This window comes from Durio zibethinus, chromosome 19 (genome assembly GCF_047325235.1).
Source record: "Durio zibethinus cultivar Kanyao isolate XHJ-2024 chromosome 19, ASM4732523v1, whole genome shotgun sequence".
NCBI lineage: Eukaryota > Viridiplantae > Streptophyta > Magnoliopsida > Malvales > Malvaceae > Durio > Durio zibethinus.
Window position 1 is genome coordinate 8,568,888 of NC_143180.1, and position 22,130 is coordinate 8,591,017.

Here is a 22,130-nt window from a genome sequence, read left to right on the forward strand (position 1 = left end):
GGGGAATTTGGGACTCAGAATTTGTTGTCATCGCAAATGAGCGACTACTTAAGCAATTTTGAGTTTGAATGTCATTTGGATTAGTGCTCTGAGCTATAATTATTCGGTTCCAAATTCCGACCTTCTTTAAGAGGAGATGCAAGAAACAATTCAAATCCAACACCACTTACTATCAAGTCGGATGGAATATTAATGAGACTTTTTTCTTGGAATAAATTTTTTTTTCCCAAATGTCGTTAATTGCATTTTTTTGCCAAAAAAGAAAAGAATTTGTATTTCAGAAGTTTCAATTATGTACGTGGCATGAATTTGAATTTAATTTAACTAACTTTAATTATTTTTAAGAGAAAGTATTCAATAATTCACTTTGCATGTAAACATAAACAAACTATCATGAATTAAAGGACCAACAAGTGAGGGTAGAGCTCGCATTAATTATACCAAGCTGAATTACTAAAAACCAATTAGTAATTAAAGATGGTAATGTATTCCCTATAAATGAGTACATGCACAATTCGACTCGAGTAATTAGGATTGAGGTATTTTATAACTTGGTTTGGCTAGGATTCATCAATAAAATTACTATTCGTCATACGATTCAAGTGGTGCTTTTAAGGTATACCTACAATCCGAACCTAATTATAAATAATATTTTTAATATTTTTAAATATAAATGAGTTATTATTATTGTAATAATTAACTAAATTAATTCATTAAGTATTTTTAATTACAATTTTTAACTTTAACTTATGTTTTATGAGTTAACTTTTTATTTATTAATTTAATTTTTATAATAATATACATGAACGTCAATTTTAAATTTGAGTTTGAATGTCAAATTTTGACTTAATAAACATGTATTTAATAGGTTTAGATGGTTAATGGGTATTCTTTATATTATATGGGTTGGGTTTTGATAGCATACATAAAAATATTTAAGTATTTATTTAGTTCAAATATCTTGATAAGTATATAAATTCAAAAATAAAAACTTAAGATTAACAGATATCCTATCCGTTGACATTTTAATTAGTATTAACCAAAGATCTAAAAGGTTCTTATTATGTTTATATGTGTAAAGTATTCAAATATATTCAAAGTGGAATCCATTATCATCTTTTTAACATTTCCTATCATGTAAAGGATGCTTCTGATGTAGCGTTTGACTTAATAAACGTGTATTTAACAGGTTTCCAATAATTAATGGGTATTCTTTGTGTTATACGGGTTGGGTTTCGATAACAAAAATAAAAATATTTAAGTATTTATTGATTCAAATATCTTGATAAATATACAAATTCGAAAATGAGAACTCAAAATTAACAGATATCCCACCAGTTAACATTCTAATTAGTAATAACCCAAGACTTAAAAGGATCTTATGATGTTTATATGTGTAAAGTACTCAAATTTATTCAAAGTGGAATCTATTATCATCCTTTTAACATTGCCTATCATGTAGAGGATGCTTCTAATGTAGCGTTTAACTAAATAAACGTGTGCTTAATAGGTTCAGATAGTTAATTAGTATTCTTTGTATTATATGGGTTGGGTTTCGATAGAAAAATAAAAATATTTAAGTATTTATTGAGTTCAAATATCTTGACAAATACATAGATTCGAAAATGAGAACTCAAAATTAATGGATATCCTACCCGTTGACATTCTAATTAGTAATAACCGAAGATCTAAAAGGTTTTTATTATGTTTATATGTGTAAAGTACTCAAATTTATTTAAAGTGGAATCTAGTATCATCTTTTTAACATTTCCTATCATGTAAAGGATGCTTCTAATGTATCGTTTGGCATCATTTTTAAGATTACTACAATAATTTAATCATTGAGATGATTTTATTATTAAAGTGATTTTATGATTCGTGATTTAAAATCATTTTGTTTGATTAACAATCATTAATTCTTAGTAATTAAAATTTTTTATGTTAGGTATTACTCAAAATAAAACATTATTTATTTTAAAATACCAAAATAATCAAGCATATTATAATAGTTATCAATCATTTGACTTTGGTGATAACAAGTTTCTTACTTTTTTGAACGAGAATTAAATCATCTTTTACGAAAGTAATTTGATCACTTTCTATGATTTAAGATCTCCACAATATAGGATTATTAATTGCTTATTAAACACAGTAATCTAATCCTTGTACATAAATCATCATAATTTTTTGAATGATTATCCCATATTAAACACTACTTAAATGGGTATATTTGAAAGGTTATTGTTACAATTATGTGTCTATTTCTTTTCTAAAACGAAAAATAAAAAATAAAAAATGGTAAACTGAGTGGATGCTCCTATCTAGAGGTGTGGTGTCGGTTTTAAAAGCACGATATCAACACCTTTTATGCTTACTCAAGCCTAGCTTGCCTCAACAACTTGGGCTTCAGTTTTCGTCCAAATTCACCTAAATTATTTAAAGATAGAATCTAGACCCGTCTAAATAAATTTTTTTTATTTACAAAAAAAATAAAAACATGATTTTTATTTAAATTTTAATATTTTTCTTTAATTAAATTTAAAAATATAAATAATTTAATATATTCTCTCATGTTTACACTATGATATACATTTATTCTTTATATATAAATATAAATTATATAAAATATATGTAAATATAAAAAATAATTTATCTATTATATAATCCAGATTAGACTCAAACCTCAAATGTTAGAATTAATGCTAGATCCATTTTTTAAAGAGACCTTAGTTTTTGTCCAAACTCATTTTAACAATTTTAATATTTTTACTCAAATCCCTTAAATATTATAAACACCTCATTTTGTCCAAAAAATTTTCAATATTAAAATGGGTTTAAATTTTATGTGTGCCTTAATTACAAAATTGAATTTCAAGTCCAAAATTTAAAAGCCCAAAATTGTGTTTGTATAAGTTTAATTTTTTTTTTTTTTTTTGTTATTTGTATGCTTAGTCAAAAGAGTCAATTGGTCAAAAAGTCATAGTAAAAAAAGAATAAAAAGGATCAAAAGACAAAGAAGAAAAACATGGTAATTTTTGCAAAAGGAAATCTGTAGATTCCTTGGATCCGACAGTCAGTTAGAAATCTAATGGTTCATTGCCTAAGGAAATTCTTGGTCTCCAATTTATAGAAAAAAGGAAAATTACATAGGAAAGAATCTTGAAATCTTTAGTAGATTTGATGGGGATTAATGCTTTTCCAAGTTGAATTACGCCTTAATCCCTATAAAAAGACCATTGATATGTGATCACAAGACACAAGCAATAAGTAATAAATAAGCAAACAACAATCAAAGCATGAAAAAATTTCTAAGTTTGATTTTAGGTTTTGAGAATTGATTTTTGGTGTCTTTAAAATTGTTTTGATCTTTTGTGTTTCCAAGATTGGGAAATTTTTTAGAGATTTTAACTTGGAGGCTTTGGTTTGATTTCAGAGTTATGGTTGATTTTTGGGATCACTTTTAAATTTTTAGGTCTTGTCTTGAATTTTTGAGAACTTTTTTTGAAATTTTGGTTGAATTTTCTAGGTTTTTCCTTGAATTTTTTGGTGGTAGTTTGATTTTTTTGATGGCGTTTCATGATAGTCAGAGGAAAACATGATGATTGATTTTTAGGTTTTTGGAAAATTCTAGGGAAAGTTTGAATTTTCTTGCACTGTTTGAATATTCTAATGTCAGAGTCTGGGTTTTCTAGTCAATTTCTAGAATTTATTAAGTTTTTTGATTGGTTCTTAAGGAGAAGGTAGAAAAAACCTAAAGCTAGCCAAATACATAGAAAAGGAAATTTGAGAATATAAAGTTTTTTTTTTTTTTTTTACTTTTATACTAAGGCTAAACAACATCATTTTGGAAGGGGCGGATTCATGCTTTGAGCTAATAACCTGCATGTTGACCTGCGCCAAAACTTGACCTGATCATAGGCTTTAAATTTTATTTTAATTTTAATTTTTGGTTTTCTATTTTGTTTTTTTTATTATTTTTAATTGAGATTGAATTATAAGTGATGAAAAAAAAGAAAAAGTTTGGTAAGTTTTTTATAGATTATTTTTTTTTCATGATTTTTATTATTCTTGTTTGCATTTTTTTTATTGCATGATTTTATGATATTTAATTGCATGATTTTGTTATGATATTTTTGCATGAATATATATTTGCATGATAATTTAGCATGAATTTAATTTATTTGTATGATTTATTAAATAATATTTTGCATGGATTTTTATTACATTAATTTTCTTGCATAATATTTTTGCGTGATTTTTTTATATTTGTTGCATGATATCTTGCATAATATTTGGTATAATTTTTTATTTACATGATTTTGCATGTTTTAACTGTGATATTATTGTTGATAGTTTAGAATATAATTCATCCCACATTGGATAGAAATATTTAATTATTGATGAATAAAATTAATTTTTGTATTAATTTTATTCATATTTTAAATAATTATGTTTAAACAGAAACAATTATCATATGACAAATGGTCATAACTATTTGAATATAAATAGATTATTATTCATAAAAGTCATGATTATACAAAAGATCATAACTATTTAAATAGAAGTTTATGTTTGATCATTCATTATAAATAGATCTTTCAATATAACAATTTTTATTACTTCTGATTAGAGGGTTTGAGATTTTATTGTATCCTAGAGGCATAATTGCCTTTAAGAAAATATTTTTTATGCCTCAAAGTCAAAATTCTTTTCTATTATTTTTTTCTCTAATTTATTTTTTCTAACAATTTAAAGACAATTATGAAATTCATATTTTGTACGAGGAAGATACAAGTAAAAGAAATTGGCAGAGTTGGCAAAACCAACTTTTGAAACAAGCATGGAAAGCTTAATGATCTAAATAGTTTCTTGATAAAATAAATACTAAATGCAAGATAAGTTTCTTGTTATTTATCTTTCTAATTTTTATATTCTACTAAAAGAATTGATGATTAATAATTCATAAAAGACCCTTGTGTTTTATTGAATTTTGCTTTCTTTTATTGACTATTTTTTTAATCTTTTGATTCTAAATTAATTATTTAGTTTATGATTCATAATTCTATGGTACGTTATATATAGATTTTCTTGATCATGGCATGAATGGTCATAAGTATAAAATGGCTATGGAGTACTTGTTAGCTTTGGTTATGAATCTGTTATAGCCTTGTTGTATTTTGGTAAAACCATTGTTATCAAATCAAAATGATAAATTTCCAAAGAATTATTTTAAGGCATAAAAGGAATTGTAAATTTTTAAATCTTTTTGAAAAAGAAATAAGTATATATGTTTTTATCATAAAATCATATTTTATGGTCCATTTAAATGATTGCACTTTATTGGCAGGAAAATAATGCATGATTCATATTATTGGAATTATATAATTTTATTTTGACAAGAAATAAACATATTATCTAAGATAACTCAATTCAATTGGACAAGTTATATAATTCTTTGTAACTAGTTAAAATACCTTTTTTTTGTTGCTTAGTGAAAAAATTTAATGTATTTTACCCAAAAGTTGGAATGAAAGTCTTAAAAGGAGACTATAGAAATTATAAGTTTACTAGTTTTGAGAGTGATTATATTCGGTATCATACTTATTGATACATACTCTCATATTAAGTTGAAATAAAAGTTTTAAAACTTTTATGACAAGAAAATATTAAGATATAGAATATTTATTAGCTATCTTCACTAAGGGTGGATTCGGAGGTCTCCTACTTAAACAAAAAGAACCACCAAATAATGAAAAGATAAATAAAATGGCAACTTAATTAAATATATATGATATCTTGATAATTGAATGGAATATTCTTTAATAAAAGAATGCAAATTTGCACATGGTGGGGGTGATAAGAATCAAAAGAATAGAAATTGTCATTATAGTGTTGTAAGATTTTAGTATAACTTTATGAGCAAATTATACAAGCAAATAAGTTTAGTACAACTTATTAAAGTAAAATCATTAAAGGTCCTTAAATATCTTAAAAAGACTAAAATGGTTTGGTTTATTCATTAATTTTATCCAATTGTACTAGAAGAATAATTGTATTAAAAGTGTAAAAATAGAATAGTTGAAATTTTATGTTAATATGCATAGAGTTGTGGCCACAACCAATACCATCTATTTCTTAAATGAAAAGAATGAGGTAACAATGTCTAGAGTATATAAATGATATGTAAAATAAAAAGTTTGGATATATTAGCTTGAAGTGATTATATTAAAGATTCAATCTCAAATGGGAGTAGTTACCATAAATGAAAATTGAATTTCAAGATATTTTGTAAGTAGTACTACAAGTATAATAGATTTAAACACTTACTATCAGACACCAATAATGGAACCTAACTTTGAAATAGTAACCTTTAATTACAAAATTTAATGAGTAAAAACAAGTTATTATTATGTGTCTATTAAGCACTAATGAAATCTATTCAAATTTTAGAAATTAGTATAATCTATTACATGAGAAGGATGAGTTTTATACATTTAATGGAGTTTATTATTTAAATGTTTAAAGCAATGGAAACTATACCTATATAAATATAGTAGTGGTGCTGCTTCAACAAAAAGAATTTGGATCTCTCTTATAAATGTTTATGAATAGAATAAGCACATAATCATAATAGTGCTAAAACAATTATAAACCTCTAACAGAAAAATATGTAAGCATTATGTATGTTATACCTTCAGTTCTAACACTAGGAGTAGAGGTTTAATCTGTGGGTACCATCAACTTCATTAGAATTCTAAAATAAATATGCTAATTGAAGGTTTAAATCGATAGATACTTTTTTATATTCATAATATTTATTTGTGTGAAAGGTTAATGATTAAGCACCAACATTCCAAACCAGTAAGGGATTATTAATAGTTTAGAATGCGATGCATCTCACATTAAATAAAAAGATTTAATTATTGATGAACAAAATTATTTTTTGTATTAATTTTATTCATATTTTAAATAGTTATGTTTGAACATAAACAATTATTAGATAATAAATGGTCATAACTATTTGAATATAAATAGATTAATATTCATAAAAGTCATGATTATATAAAAGGTTATAACTATTTGAATAGAAGTTTATATCTGTTCATTCATTATAAATAAATCTTTTAGTATAATCATTTTTACTATTTTTAATTAGATAGTTTAAGGTTTTATTTTATCCCAGATGCATAATTACCTTTAAGAAAGTGTTTTTCACTCCTCAAAACTAAAATTCTTTTCTACTATTTTTTCTCTTATTTATTTTTCTAACAATTATTGCATGATGTTTTTTAAAACAATTTTTTTATGACAATATTTTGTAAATAAATGAAAGGAATAGGTATTGATTTTTGTTAAGATATTAATAAATTCGATAAGAGAGTTCTTCAAGTGAATAAAAAGTTTATCTTGAATACTCTTGAAGTGAGAAAAAAAAATTTTTTGATGAAAATCTAAAGACTTTTTTTCAATGTTTTAAAAATCGAAACTAACAATAAAAAGCTATCTTTGATTAAGATTTAAACAAACTAACATGTGATTAATTTGACACCAATTTTGGGCATAATAAGGTGCTAATTCTCTGCATGTAACTGACTCTCGAACTTAGTTATATTAATATAGACCAAAACTTATTCTTTTTAAAAACCCTTAGTTTAAATTTAGGATAACCTTTAAAATGATAGATTTACATAGGTAGTCAATCACATTTAGATAAAAAAAAAATTGATAGTGACTCTATAATTTTTATATTTAATAAGCAAGTTCTTGGACTTGAATATTATGATAAGTATATAATGGAGCTTTGAATCCTTGAATAAATCCTAATGTGATCTTGTAGTTCTTATTGTTATAATTCTAAAGAGGAGTTATAACTCTTACATCAGTTGTGTACTAGAGTCAAATTTAGGATATAAATATTCACATTGCCTTTAACTTGTGATATGCCTTTTATAAGTTCAACCCATATAATTTAATGAGTCGAAATGGATAATACTTTGTAAGTTGATGTGAACAATGATATTTGATAATAGAGCCAACTTTGGAATAGTAACGATAAGATGATGAGTCTAGAATAAGGAAAGATGTTGTGATTCTAGAAAAAAGCCATAAATTTTATATCAATTATGTATTAAAATTAATTTTAAGATATAAATATTCATACTTTTTTTAACATGTAAGATATTTTGAATGGGATAAAACTAAGAGACTCAGTAAACTAAAATGATAATACTCCACAAATTGATGAGAATCCTAATACATTGGGGTGGAAAGGATGGGTGGGTCCATCGATCTTTCGAAGAAAATGACTCGTATGCTTCTCCAGGGGGCTTTTATATATATATATATATATATATATATATATATATATATATATATATATATATGGGTCCATCGCTATTTCGAAGAAAATGACTCGTATGCTTCTCAAGGGGGCTTATATATATATATATATATATATATATATATATATATATTTGGCTTTCATATGCCTTTGTTGAATGGGTCAAAACTCAGAACAAGGAAAAGCTTCAACCCACAAATTCTAATCCGCGCGAAAGGACAAGGGAAACTTCAATAACTTTTTCTCACTTCGTTGGACATCTTATGCTAATAAAATAACAATTCAATTAAATTGTTTTAAAAGGAATAATATCAGATTAAACAAAATAAAAGTCTTTTACATCTTTATTAAAATAATATTTGCATTGTTCATGACTTATTAATTATAATTATGCTTTTAAATATATATATTTTTTACATTGTAAGCCTTAATAGTTTTTTTTTTTTTTTTTAGAATCTTACTATTTTATAATTGTAATAATTTTTTGATTTTAGTTCTTTTTTATTTCATGTTTGAATAATACTTTAAATAAAGGAAATTTTGATAATATTATGGAATTGAAATTGAATGAGCAAAACTTAAATTAGCCAAATGCCAGGATCATAATGGAAGCGACATGATGTGTCATTCTTTGGGGTAGTTAATTAAATGTGTGATGGATTTATAATTTAAAATACTAGTTAAAGTGACACCAGAAAAATAATAATAAAGTGACACCAAAATAAGCAACTCCAGCAGTTAGCAGTCAAGGTTTGGGCAATCTGGAACGAGTGGAACAAAGAACTGCATAGAGAAGGAAGAAGAGAAGCATTAGTGGTGGCAAGCTTCATTATGCAGTATCTAGATGATTATAACAAAGCACATGCAGCAGAAAGCAATGCACCACAACTGGTACGGCGACCTGGAAAGCTCCTTTAAGGGGTATTTACAAGCTAAACTTTGATGGGGCCTTTGATAAGGAAAGGAAGAAGGGCAGGATAGGTATCATTGCATGAAACTCAGAGGGCGAGGTGATGGGAGCAATATCTGCCTCAGTAAACAGGGTTGTGGATCCATTTATGGTGGAAACTATAGCAGCAGCAAAGACGGTTGAGCTTGCAGTGAATTAGGGTCTTCAATGTGTGGAGATTGAGGGGATGCTTACGGAGTAATTAAAATCCTGAAGTCGACTGAACCAGATCTATCCACTGTGGGAGACATAATTGATGAAGCCAGGAGTTGTGCTAGACTTTTAGCAAGATGTTGTTTCATGCACACCAGCAGAAGTGGAAACAATGAAGCACATATAGTAGCTAAACATGGGCTTACTGTTACTGAGGACATGTATTGGATTGATGAATGCCCTGAAATCCTCAATAACAATTCTATTGTTACTGATATTTCATAAATGAAAAGAAGAAATTTGGTTCAAAAAAAGATAAGAGATAAATACTGTTGGGAAAAACAACACCCACGCAGCAACCGCACACAAAATAACAAGCTCAAATCAAGAATAAAAACACACAAATATATTTGGTTCGGCCCAACTCAAAATGACCTACTCCAAACACAATCCACTAACAAATAAATCTTTACAATTGTGAGACTTTTAGAATGAGAAAAGTCTCCTAAAACTCCTTACTCAAAACTTAACCCCAAACCTAATTACACCATTTAATAGCCTACTCACTTAGCTATTCTCTTGGTGTCTAACTCTCTGGGATTACTAAACTAAAACCAAAACATCTTATTTATAAGGGTGGAACCCTTTATACATTTACTAAACTCCCGATGTGGGATACAAGACAAATTCAAACTTACTTAACTTTCGATGTGGGATTCTGAGATTCAAGGCAAATCCCAACAAATACTGGAGTTTTGCTTTTGTCCAATAATTTCTTGTACATGTAAATCATCAAAAAAATTAAACAAGCATGTTGTGTTTTACGACCAATTCTTACCTTCCACTTGATTTTTTTGTCACAATTTATGAGAAGCTCAAAATCATACGTAAAAATGAATGTCTCCGAATCATAAAATAGTATCACACTTTTTGGATTTTGGCTGCTGGAATATTTTGAGTTCTTTTTCAATAGAAACTTTGTTTCAACTTCTTGATTTATTTGAAAATTTAAATATATATATATATATATATATACATATATATAAAGAAATTATTTGTATTTTAAAAAAAATTATTGTGATAGATCATATTCCAGTAACCCAATACTAAGGTATCAGTAATTTAATATTCCCACATCTCTTAATTATGGATTAATTTTAAATGATTTGTTAATCTCCTTCTAAGAGGTGAATTATTGCAATCCCGAATATTTAGTAAATTCTTTTTCTTCTTTCCCTTAATCTTTGGCCTATTTGAATAATAAGAAAAGGCTCTGGCATATCTGTATAAAAAAGGTCAAAGCATGACATTCTTTACGAGACTAACTAGAAAATGCCCTCGTTATACAGTGGGTTTATGTTTGATTGATTTGAGTATTTATGTTAATCATATGATGAAGTTTTTTTTTTTTTTTTTTATTAAAATGATGACAAGTTTTAAACACAATACATATAAATGAGACGATAGATGCGGTTAAATGATTCAATGTTCAAGAAAATAACTAAATAATATATTTTATTTTATGAAAAATATTACTATTCAAAAATAATTTTTTTATTTGAATTGTTTGGGTGAAATAAAGATAGTTGAAAGATTTTTTTAAATCAACAAAATTTAACCAACTCAAAGATACCAAAAGAATAGACGAAAAATACACTAGTATTTTAATATAAGAATAAAAGAGATACATCTATAAAATTGTTCAAACTATCGAAGAATAAAACTTATAAGTCATATTATAAAACTTTGAAAGAGTAATTGAATGTAATTTATGACATGAGGTTACTAACTCACTATTTATGAAAATCAATTTGGGTTTATACTAAGACACTCGATAATAGAGGTAATTCATTTATTGAGACTTCTATTGGACGGTTTTTAAGCAAGAAAAAATGATTTGCATATGGTATTTATCGACTAGATAAAAGTATATAATAGAGTTCCCAAAAAATGTGCTCTAGCGAGCCTTAATGAAAAAAAGAGTTCTTTTAAAATACATTAATATAGCTAAAAATATGTATGAAGGAGTTGTAACGAATGTGAGGACATTTGAGAGTGTGACCGATAGCTTTCCAATTACCTCAATATTGCATCAAAGCTTGGCACTAAATTCTTTTTTTTTTTTTTTTTTGCATTAGTTATAAATGAGATCAATCGACATATCCATAACAAGGTGTCATAATGTATGTTATTTGCCGATAATATAGTCTTAGTTATTGAAATTAGTGATGATTTTAATACGAAATTAAAATTATAAAGGCATATACAAGAGTCTTGAGCTTTTAAATTGAGTAAATCTAAAACTGAATATATGAAATATAAGTTTAGTAATCACATGGAAGCAAGTGTTAATGTAATTAAATTAGATGATGAGGTAATACCAAAGAGTAGACATTTTTATATTTGGGTCAATTATTCAAAACAACGTTGAGAAAGAAAGAGATGTAAATCATATAATTCAAACAAGATAAGTGAGGCGATGAAATGCGTCGAACGTATTATGTGATCACAGCATGTCTTTAAAGTTAAAGCTAAAGTTGTATAAAATAATTATAAGGCTTGCATTGTTTTATGAAATTGAGTGTTGGACTGTTAAGAAACAAAATGAGAAGAAAATAAGTGTAACTAAAATGATAATGTTTTGATGGATTAGAAGTGAAAATAAAAAATGAAGAGATTAAAAAAAAATTAAGGATAATCTAAATTGAAAAAAAATGAGAGAGGACCTTTTGAGATGGTTTGGATATGGAAAATGTAAGCCTATTCGTACATCGATTAAGAAAAATGAGTTTATAGATTTAGGAAAGATCAAAATTTCTAAAAGTAGACAACGAAATAAAAAAATGTAAATAATAAAAAATGATACGAGAGTTAAAAAAAAAATAGAAATGTTATATTTTATAAAAATGAGTAATGAAAGAAGATTCAAAACTACTACTTTTTATGTTTTTTTTTTTTTTTTTGTCTTTCATATAACAAATCCTAGAATTATGGGATATAAGTCATAGTTTTTTATTGTTGTTGTTCTTGAAATTCCTAAAATTTAAACTTGATTATTAGAATTAAGAGTCTAATATTTTATCTTGATAATTTTTTTATCAAAAATAACTTTTTATCTTATTATATAATTTTGAAAATATTAATATATGCGAATATGAATATAATTATATTTCATTAATAATGATAACAATATCAATAAACAAAATATTATTAGAATAAAAATATATTAAAACTAATTATCTATAACCTACGTAATTCATATCACCACCTCATTACTAACATAATTAATATATTTTTATTTTATTTTAAATATTTATGCTTGATTGACAACTACCATGTTAATATTTCTGTTATAAAAAATACAAAATTTTATATTATCAAAATAATCATCCACAAATTTGATTCAATTATTAATAACAAAAGTCATGTGTACGAAGTATATGTATTGATAATTAAGATTAAAAATTATCTTAATATAATAAATTAGATTAAAAAAATGCTTTGATGTGGAAAAAAAAGTCGTGGAAAAAAAAAAGGCAAAAACTAAAGAGAAAGAAATGTAAAATAACAGAAACATAAGTTGACTTGTCAATTCAGTCGTCTCCTCGCTCGCATTGTTTAATGTAATAAATAAAAGGCAACTGGTTCAGGATCTAAGCGTAGACAATTGCCCATCCAGATTCGATAAAAAAAAATGGTTATTGTTTTCTTTCACTTCCTCTTGGTATTGAGTGCTGCAGCAGTTGGTCATGGTCCAGCGCCACCAGATCAGGATGATTGCCGGGCAATAAGATGCAAACGCGGTGGGCCACTTGTCCATTACCCCTTCCGGTTGAAGGGCCGGCATCCGGACCACTGTGGCTCACCTGGGTTTCACCTGTCCTGCAACAACAAGGAACAGACCGTTCTGGAGCTGCCCGTTTCGGTCAAGTTGTTGGTGAAGCGTATAGATTATGTAAATCAGAGGATTCAGGTGTATGATGAAGATCGTTGTGTCCAAAGGCAGCTTCCAAATCTCACTTTATCTGATTCCCCTTACATGTTCAGCTCGTACCAAAATTACTACTATGACGACGAGCTGGGAAACTTCACTTTGTTCGAATGTTCAGATAAAAATCAATCCGGCCATGATAATCACATGATCCCTTGCCTAAGTAAGAGGCTTGGCTTCTACATTAAATACACTGATTCTGATTATGCAGACAGTGACCTGTTATATTGCGGGAAGACCATAGATATCTTCGAAGTTCCAAGAGGGATGGTAATACCTAACCAGAAATATTTTTATTTTAATTGGAGCAAACCAGAGTGCGGATCGTGTGAAGCAAAAGGCCAAGGATGTCGTCCCAATAATACTAACGCGTCGGGCACCGAGTGCTATGACATCCCGGGGGAACATAAAGGTATGTTTATTCACCGATGATGTTCTGAGATCTAATTTTGGCGTAATTGTTAGTTTTTTTTTTTTACTAATGAATTTAGTCCAGCCAATTATACACTAAGATTATCATTAAGAGGCAATTGTATGAGAATTTTTGGAGGATAAAAAACCACATGAAAACTCAGAGTTTCTTGTATTTCTATATGGTTATCCCTACTCGAGAGAAGTATTGAATCGGGTTGAGATTACTCGAAAATTTAAGTCGGGGTTAGTCAAACTTCAATAACGTACTTAATATTTTATTATTAAATTATTGTAATATTAAAAATATATAAAATTTATATAGTATCATTGAATTAAATAGTGACATTTCGTTAATAAATAAATATAAAATTTTAAAAACCCTTAAAATAAATACTTTAAAATAAATACATAAAAATTTAAATTTTTAAAAAATTTTATTTATTAATAAAATAATATAATTCAATTACTAATCATACAAAAAATTTTATAAACTTGAATAACTCTAAATACATATTTTTATTACTAATTTTAATTTTATTATTATAATAATTAATTTTACATTTATTATTATTTTTAATTTTATTAAAATTAATTTCTATCGCTCATCCAAATAAATCAATAATGATGCACACTTGGTGGATCCGTTGTTTAATTATTTGCGTGTATTTTGAGCAATTTGTTGGAAAATTCGTGATGAGGAAGGGGACAAGGGAGTGAGGGATGTGCCAATTTTGACTAGAAAATTGGTGGTCTACGGCTACGCACATCAACTAAAGGCTCGTTTTTTACCAAATTAGAGCTTGCGTGGAAAGTGTTGTTGAGAGTAAAATTATTTCAAAAATATCTTAGGTAACGTTTTGGCTTTGTTACAAGATCATATGATTATATTATCACGATGATTTTATTATTCTTAATTTAAAATCATTTAATTTGGATAATAATAATTAATATTTAATAATTTTATATTATTGTATTTGAAATTATTAAAAATCAAATATTATTTTATTTAAATATACTAAAATAATTATACATATTATAATAGTTACACAAATTAATGATTTTAATAATGGTTAAAAATAATAATTTATAAAATATTAATAATATTTTTTTATTTATTTTATGATAAAATATAAATATATTTATTAAATTAATAAATACAGTTATTGATAGATAAATTAATTTTTATAATATAATTTATGTAAAAAATCTTTGAATTAAAAAATAAAATTATTCTATTAAATTCATAATAAAAGAAAAACAAAAATTTTATATTATATACAAAATATTTATAAAAAACAAATTGTTTTTGAACTTATTATAATAAATATTAGTTTTAAAATATAAAAATTTATAATATAAAGTAATTACATTTTTAAGAGAAAGCAAATTTTTAATTCACACATTAAATAGGTAATATTGAGATTTTTAATTTTATATATCACTTTACTTCGATGATTAAAATTTTTTATCATTTTAGATAGAAATTAAATTACCTTCTAATACAGTGATCTAATTACTTTTCATGATTTAAAATCACCATCATATACAATCACCAAATGTTTATCAAATAATAATTTAATTGTCATGTGTAAATTATTATGATTTTTGGAGCGATCATACTATATCAAACACTACCTTAAAGAAGTTAAAATAGCATATGATAAAGAAAATTCAAATGCAAAAGTGCAACAATATAAATGTAGAAAATTATTTGACATTATTTTTATTTATTTCTAATAAATAAAATAAAAAAATTCATTTTTCTTATAAAAGATATCTTAGTCTAAAAACTAAAAAAAGTCTAGGTGTTGAAATTTAAGTAAAATAAAATAAATAAAACATTTTTTAGTGAAAAACAAAGATTAGGATACTTAGCATCTAACCCAACTTCTTTAACAAACTCTTCTAAGAAATTGCTTATATTGAACCAATATTCCGACCAAGGACTATATATATATATATATATATGTTTGTATATTGAATCAATACTACCTTTTAGTCATGTTTTAATCTAATTTATTCAAAAGTTGAGGAAAATTTTGAGAAAGTACTTTACCTTAATCTTACATATGCGTGTCTGTCTCGAACTTACACTTGCAAGGTCAACCAATTTTGAATGTTTTAGAAATTGCAAGTCCAAGAAATGAAGTTAAAGGGAAAATATTTAGACTAATTATATAGGATTACATATATTGTACTGATTTTGAGGTACATAGCGTGCTAATAACTTTTGGATGTTTTACAGGTCCAAGAACAAGGCTAATGATTTCAGGTACATCGTTGTTCGATGTATTGGTTTTAAATTGAGAAAAGAAATGATCTGATCAAGCATTTTAATTCTCTAACCACGACCTATTACTTTCCAGGTTTAGTCATAGGCGCATTTCTTCTTGTAACGAGTCTTATTGGACTTTTTTGGCTGCACCATTTGCATGAAAAAGAGAAAGAGGGGCAACGCAAAATCGAGCAGTTTCTGGAGGATTACAAGGCTCTTAAGCCCTCAAGATATTCCTATGCTGATATTAAGAGGATAACATATCAATTCAAGGAAAAACTGGGACAGGGCGGTTATGGTACTGTGTATAAAGGAACACTTTCCAATGATGTTTCAGTAGCTGTCAAGGTTCTGAATAATTTCAAGGGAAATGGTGAAGAGTTCATCAATGAAGTTGGTTCAATGGGTAGAATCCACCATGTCAATGTGACTCGTTTAGTTGGTTTTTGTGCTGATGGATGTAATCGAGCTCTCGTTTATGAGTACCTGCCGAATGAGTCATTAGAGAAATTCATATTCGCAGCCAAGGGTGAGAATCGTTTCCTTAGCTTGGATAAGCTTCAGGATATTGCTTTGGGTATAGCCAAAGGTATTGAGTACCTGCACCAAGGTTGTGAGCAACGAATCCTCCATTTCGACATCAAACCACACAATATTTTGCTGGATCAGAACTTCAATCCTAAAATTTCTGATTTTGGTTTGGCCAAGTTATGTTCCAAAGAGCAAAGTGCTGTTTCAATGACAGCGGCAAGAGGAACCATGGGCTATATTGCACCTGAAGTATTGTCTAGGAACTTCGGAAACGTTTCATACAAATCAGATGTTTATAGTTTTGGAATGCTCTTGCTTGAAATGGTTGGAGGAAGAAAAAATATCGATGTAACAGTACCAAATATGAGCCAAGTGTACTTCCCAGAGTGGGTTTATAATCGTTTAGACAAAGGAGAAGAATTAGGAATGAGTATTGAAGATGAAGAGCATGACAAGATAGCAAAGAAACTCACAATTGTTGGACTTTGGTGCATTCAATGGTATCCAGTGGATCGTCCTTCAATGAAAGATGTGGTTCAAATGTTGGAAGGAGAAGCGGAGAACCTAACAATGCCACCAAATCCTTTTGCCTCTAAAGATGAAATGAAGCCTAGAAAGCCCATTAACAGAGAACTAGCAACTATATCTGAGTAAGAATATATAAAACCACTTTTCAGATTGCAGCAGTTTTTAATTTTCTTACTTTTATATTTATGATATGTATCTCAAAGGGTTTGGAGATGTATCTTGTTAAAACTATAATTGCTGATAGCAAACAAATGTTGTTATTTTGTCATTTCATATTTTATATATTCTCATTTAGGCCGTAATTGGTGTAACCGAAAAGTAGAAGGATGAGAAGTGGGGATGGAAAGGGGAAGTAGAATGGATTTTAAGTGTATTTGGTAAGAAAGAAAAATAAGGGAAAAGAAAATAAGAAAAGTTATCATTTTTCACATTCATTAATAAAAACAAATCATTCTAAATTAGAAAGAAAAAAAGAGAGAAAATAGAAGAGGTGTGAGCATGTATTTAGATTTTTTTTATTAATTAATATATTTATATATATAATATTATATTACAAATAATAATTACAATTTTAAGTGTTAAAAATTAACAAATAATTTAAAACATTTAATATTTGGAAAAATAATACTTATAAAAATTGTAAATATTATTTAGATAAATTAATATTAAACACATGAAATACAAAATATATAACAAAATAAACAAATTTAACTATAAATACCAAAATAAAAATTTTAAAACAAAATAAATAATGATAAATTTTATCAATATGATAATATGTGTCTATGTTTAAGGGTGTTTAAGTCCTATCAATATAAATTTAAGACTAAAAGAAAAAAAAAATTGTATGGAAATTATTGTCCGATACCCATCAGAGTTGAACAGTGCACCCATGTTGTTCTAATCGGGGTGCACGGAGGGCTATAGCCGTCAACTGGTCCACGGGAATGCTTGCCAAGGCAAGCTACGGCTGAACTGGGGCAAAGTGATTTCCCAAACGCACTGTACTGTTGCTACACTTAAACAATGGGGCACCTTTAAAGTGGACCCTTTGTTTAATTATTTACGTGTATTTTGAGCAATTTTTTGGAAAATTGGGGATGAGGAATGCGCCAATTTTGACTAGAAAATTGGTGGTCTACGGATACTCACGTCAACTAAAGGCTTGTTTTTCTCCAAATCAGAGCTTCTGTGGAATGTGTTGTTAGAGTAACATTATTTCAAAAATATCTTAGCTAGCGCTTGGGATTTGTTGCAAGACTGCGATGATAATATAATTATTATATTATTAAGACAATTTTATAATTTTTTATTTGAAATTATTTCATTTAATTAGCAATAATTAATATTTAATAATTTTACATTGCAATGTTTGAAATTATTAAAAATTAAATATTATTTTATTTAAAAATATGACAATAATTATACATATATAATAGTTACACAAATTAATGATTTCATGAATATTTAAAGATAATAAATTATAAAATATTAATTATTTTATAATAAAATATTATTAAATTAATAAATATATTTTTTGATAGATAAATTAATTTTTATAATATAACTTATGTAAAAATATTTGAATTAAAAAATAAAATTAATCTATTAAATTGATAATAAAAGACATATAAAAAGATTATATTATATATAAAATATTTATAAAATTAAATTATTTTTGAACTTATTATAATAATATTAGTTTTACAATATAAAATTTTATAATATAAAATAATTTCATTTTTAAGAGAAAGCTTGTTTTTAATTTATATATTAAATAAGTAATATTAACCATTATTAATTTCACGTATTACTTTAGTCAATGATAAAAATTTCTTTTTCTTTTTATGAAAATTAAATAATTTTCCAATATAGTATTCCAATCGCTCTTAGTGATACAAGATCATCATTATGTGGAATTATCAAGTATTTACCAAACAATGATCTAATCATCATGTGTAAATTATCATGATTTTTGGAGTAATCATTCCATAGCAAATATTATCTTAGAGAAGTTAAAATTGAATTTAATAAAGGAAATCCAAATGTAAATGTCCAATAATATGCAAAAAATTATTTGATAAAATTTTTATTTATTTCTAATAAATAAAATTAAGAATTCATTTTTTTATAAAAGATATCTTGGTCTAAATATAAAAAAAAAAGGTATAGATGTTGATATTTGAATAAATAAATAAATAAATAAAACTTTTTTTTTAGTGAAAAACAAAGATTAGGATATCCATAGGATGCTTAGCATCTAACGGAATTTCTTTAACATACTCTTCTAAGAAATTGCTAGATATATATATATATATATATATAGCATGTCAAAGAAGTTAGATTAGATTTGAGATGTTCATAGTTTAGGATGTTCATAGTTTAGGTTAGGTCGGGTACAGACCAAGCTCATAGTTGGCATTAATAATTTATATGCTTATCTAATTCGGTCCGAAATTTTGAATTTTAATATTTTTTAAAGCTTAACCCAAATTTAAAGTAAAATCACAAACGCATCCATTAAACTTAATTTATATAATAAAAATAAAAAGTATGATTAAATAAAATTTAAAGGGATTATATTTAATTAACATATGTATAAAAATTAAAATTAAAAATTATATATATAAGTTAAAAATAGAAATTATATAAAAATAAAAATTAAATTTAATAAAAAAATATATAATTTTTATTTTTAATTTTTATATACATGTGAATTAATTTATATATAGTCACATATATATAAAAATAATAAAATTATATATATGTGAGTTTGGACCAAGCCGAATTAGGCTTGAGTTTTAAATATTTTGTTTAAGGTCTTATTTAAAATTTAAACGGATCTAAAAATTGTGTGCGAACTCATTTAATGCATTTTAATTTTTTACCTAAACTTTCTCAAAACTTAAATGAATTGTCTGGCCCTTAAATAGGTCTAGGTTAAATGCTAAGTATCCTAATCTTCATTTTATATTGAACATATATTGAATCAATACTACTCCTTACTCATGATTTAATCTAATTTATTCAAAAGTTGAGGAAACTTTTGAGAAAGTATTTTACCTCAATCTTACATATGCGTGTCTATCTCAAACTTGTATTTTAAACACTTGCAAGGTCGATTAATTGAATGTTTTAGAAATTACAAGTGCAAGAAATGAAGTTAAAGGGAAAATATTTAGACTACTTATATAGGATTACGTATATTGCACTGATTTTGAGATACAAAGCGCTAACAACTTTTGGATGTTTTACAGGTCCAAGAACAAGGCTAATGATTTCAGGTACATCGTTGTTCGATGTATTGGTTTTAAATTGAGAAAAGAAATGATCTGATCAAGTATTCAAATTTTCTAACCACGACCTATTATTTTCCAGGTTTAGTCACAGGCGCATTTCTTCTTGTAACGAGTCTCATTGGACTTTTTTGGCGGCACCATTTGCATAAAAAAGAGAAAGAGGGGCAACGCAAAATCGAGCACTTTCTGGAGGATTACAAAGCTCTTAAGCCGTCAAGATATTCCTATGCTGATATTAAGAGGATAGCTTATAAATTCAAGGAAAAACTGGGACAGGGCGGTTATGGTACCGTGTACAAAGGAACACTTTCCAATGATGTTTCAATAGCTGTCAAGGTTCTGAATAATTTCAAGGGAAATGGTGAAGAGTTCATCAATGAAGTTGGTTCAATGGATAGAATTCATCATGTCAATGTGACTCGTTTAGTTGGTTTTTGTGCTGATGGATGTAATCGAGCCCCCGTTTATGAGTACCTGACGAATGAGTCATTAGAGAAATTCATATTCGCAGCCAAGGGTGAGAATCGTTTCCTTAGCTTGGATAAGCTTCAGGATATTGCTTTAGGCATAGCCAAAGGTATTGAGTACCTCCACCAAGGTTGTGAGCAACGAATCCTCCATTTCGACATCAAACCACACAATATTTTGCTGGATTAGGACTTCAATCCTAAAATTTTTTATTTTGGTTTGGCTAAGTTAGGTTCCAAAGAGCGAAGTGCTGTTTCAATGACAGCACCAAGAGGAACCATGGGCTATACTGCACCTGAAGTATTGTCTAGGAACTTCGGAAACGTTTCATACAAATCAGATGTTTATAGTTTTGGAATGCTTTTGCTTGAAATGGTTGGAGGAAGAAAAAAATATCGATGTAACAGTGCCATATATGAGCCAAGTGTACTTCCCAGAGTGGGTTTATAATCATTTAGACAAAGAAGAAGAATTAGGAATTAGTATTGTAGATGAAGAGCATGACAAGATAGCAAACACTATAAGGTTTTAGGCTTTTAGTGACATTTTTTTCAACGTTTAGCGGCGTTTATAAATGTCATTAAAATATTTGCAATGTTTGCAAAAAACGTCATTAAGAGCATCGGTTATATACGCGTCGGGAAAATAACGACGTTTTTTTATAAATACCGCTATTTAAGTAGTGTTTGTATTTAAAAAACGTTACTAATTTAATGAAATTTGTATAAAAAAACGCCGTTAATATAGTGACGTTTATATGATAAAATGTCATTAAATTAGTAGTGTTTGTCAAGATAAATGCCGTTAATTTGTATAAAAAAACACTGCTAATTAAACTGCATTTTTATGATAGGAACGTTGCTAATTTAACGACATTTTTTAGATAAGAACGCCATTACTTTTAGTATCATTTTATGATACAAATGTCATTAAATTTAGAATTTAACGGCATTCTTGAATGCAAGTACCACAAAATTAAGAAATTTACTTTTTTTAAAAAAAAAATTTCTTTTAATATTTATTCTTTTCATTAACAAGAAATGTTAAAAGAAATAAAAATGAACTAAAATTCAAAAACTGAAATTAATAAATACTTAATTCATGTTCAAATATGCATGTAATTAACATAAAATTTAATAATTAGTATAACAACTTTCAAAATTTTTTAATACATTAACCAA

At 26.5% G+C, this 22,130-nt stretch overlaps 1 protein-coding gene and 1 pseudogene across 1 annotated transcript; both read left to right on the forward strand.

Annotated features, from left to right (window-relative positions):
- Positions 1 to 13,057: 13,057 nt before the first annotated feature.
- LOC111310385 (rust resistance kinase Lr10-like) lies at positions 13,058 to 17,450 on the forward strand. The gene is made up of 3 exons (XM_022909805.2): positions 13,058 to 13,846; positions 16,094 to 16,120; positions 16,215 to 17,450. Exons 1-3 carry the CDS (start codon positions 13,138 to 13,140, stop codon positions 17,306 to 17,308), a joined length of 1,830 nt encoding a protein of 609 aa, XP_022765540.2. The 5' UTR covers positions 13,058 to 13,137; the 3' UTR covers positions 17,309 to 17,450.
- A 2,978-nt stretch (positions 17,451 to 20,428) lies between these two features.
- On the forward strand, positions 20,429 to 21,481 carry LOC111309572 (rust resistance kinase Lr10 pseudogene; annotated as a pseudogene).
- Positions 21,482 to 22,130: the final 649 nt, after the last annotated feature.

Excerpts from the sequence above, each read along its gene's own strand:
- LOC111310385 (XM_022909805.2), top strand. The coding sequence starts at position 13,138 with ATGGTTATTGTTTTCTTTCACTTCCTCTTGGTATTGAGTGCTGCAGCA. Across the intron at positions 13,847-16,093 it reads CATCCCGGGGGAACATAAAG|GTCCAAGAACAAGGCTAATG; the intron begins GTATGTTTATTC and ends GATGTTTTACAG. Across the intron at positions 16,121-16,214 it reads AACAAGGCTAATGATTTCAG|GTTTAGTCATAGGCGCATTT; the intron begins GTACATCGTTGT and ends ATTACTTTCCAG.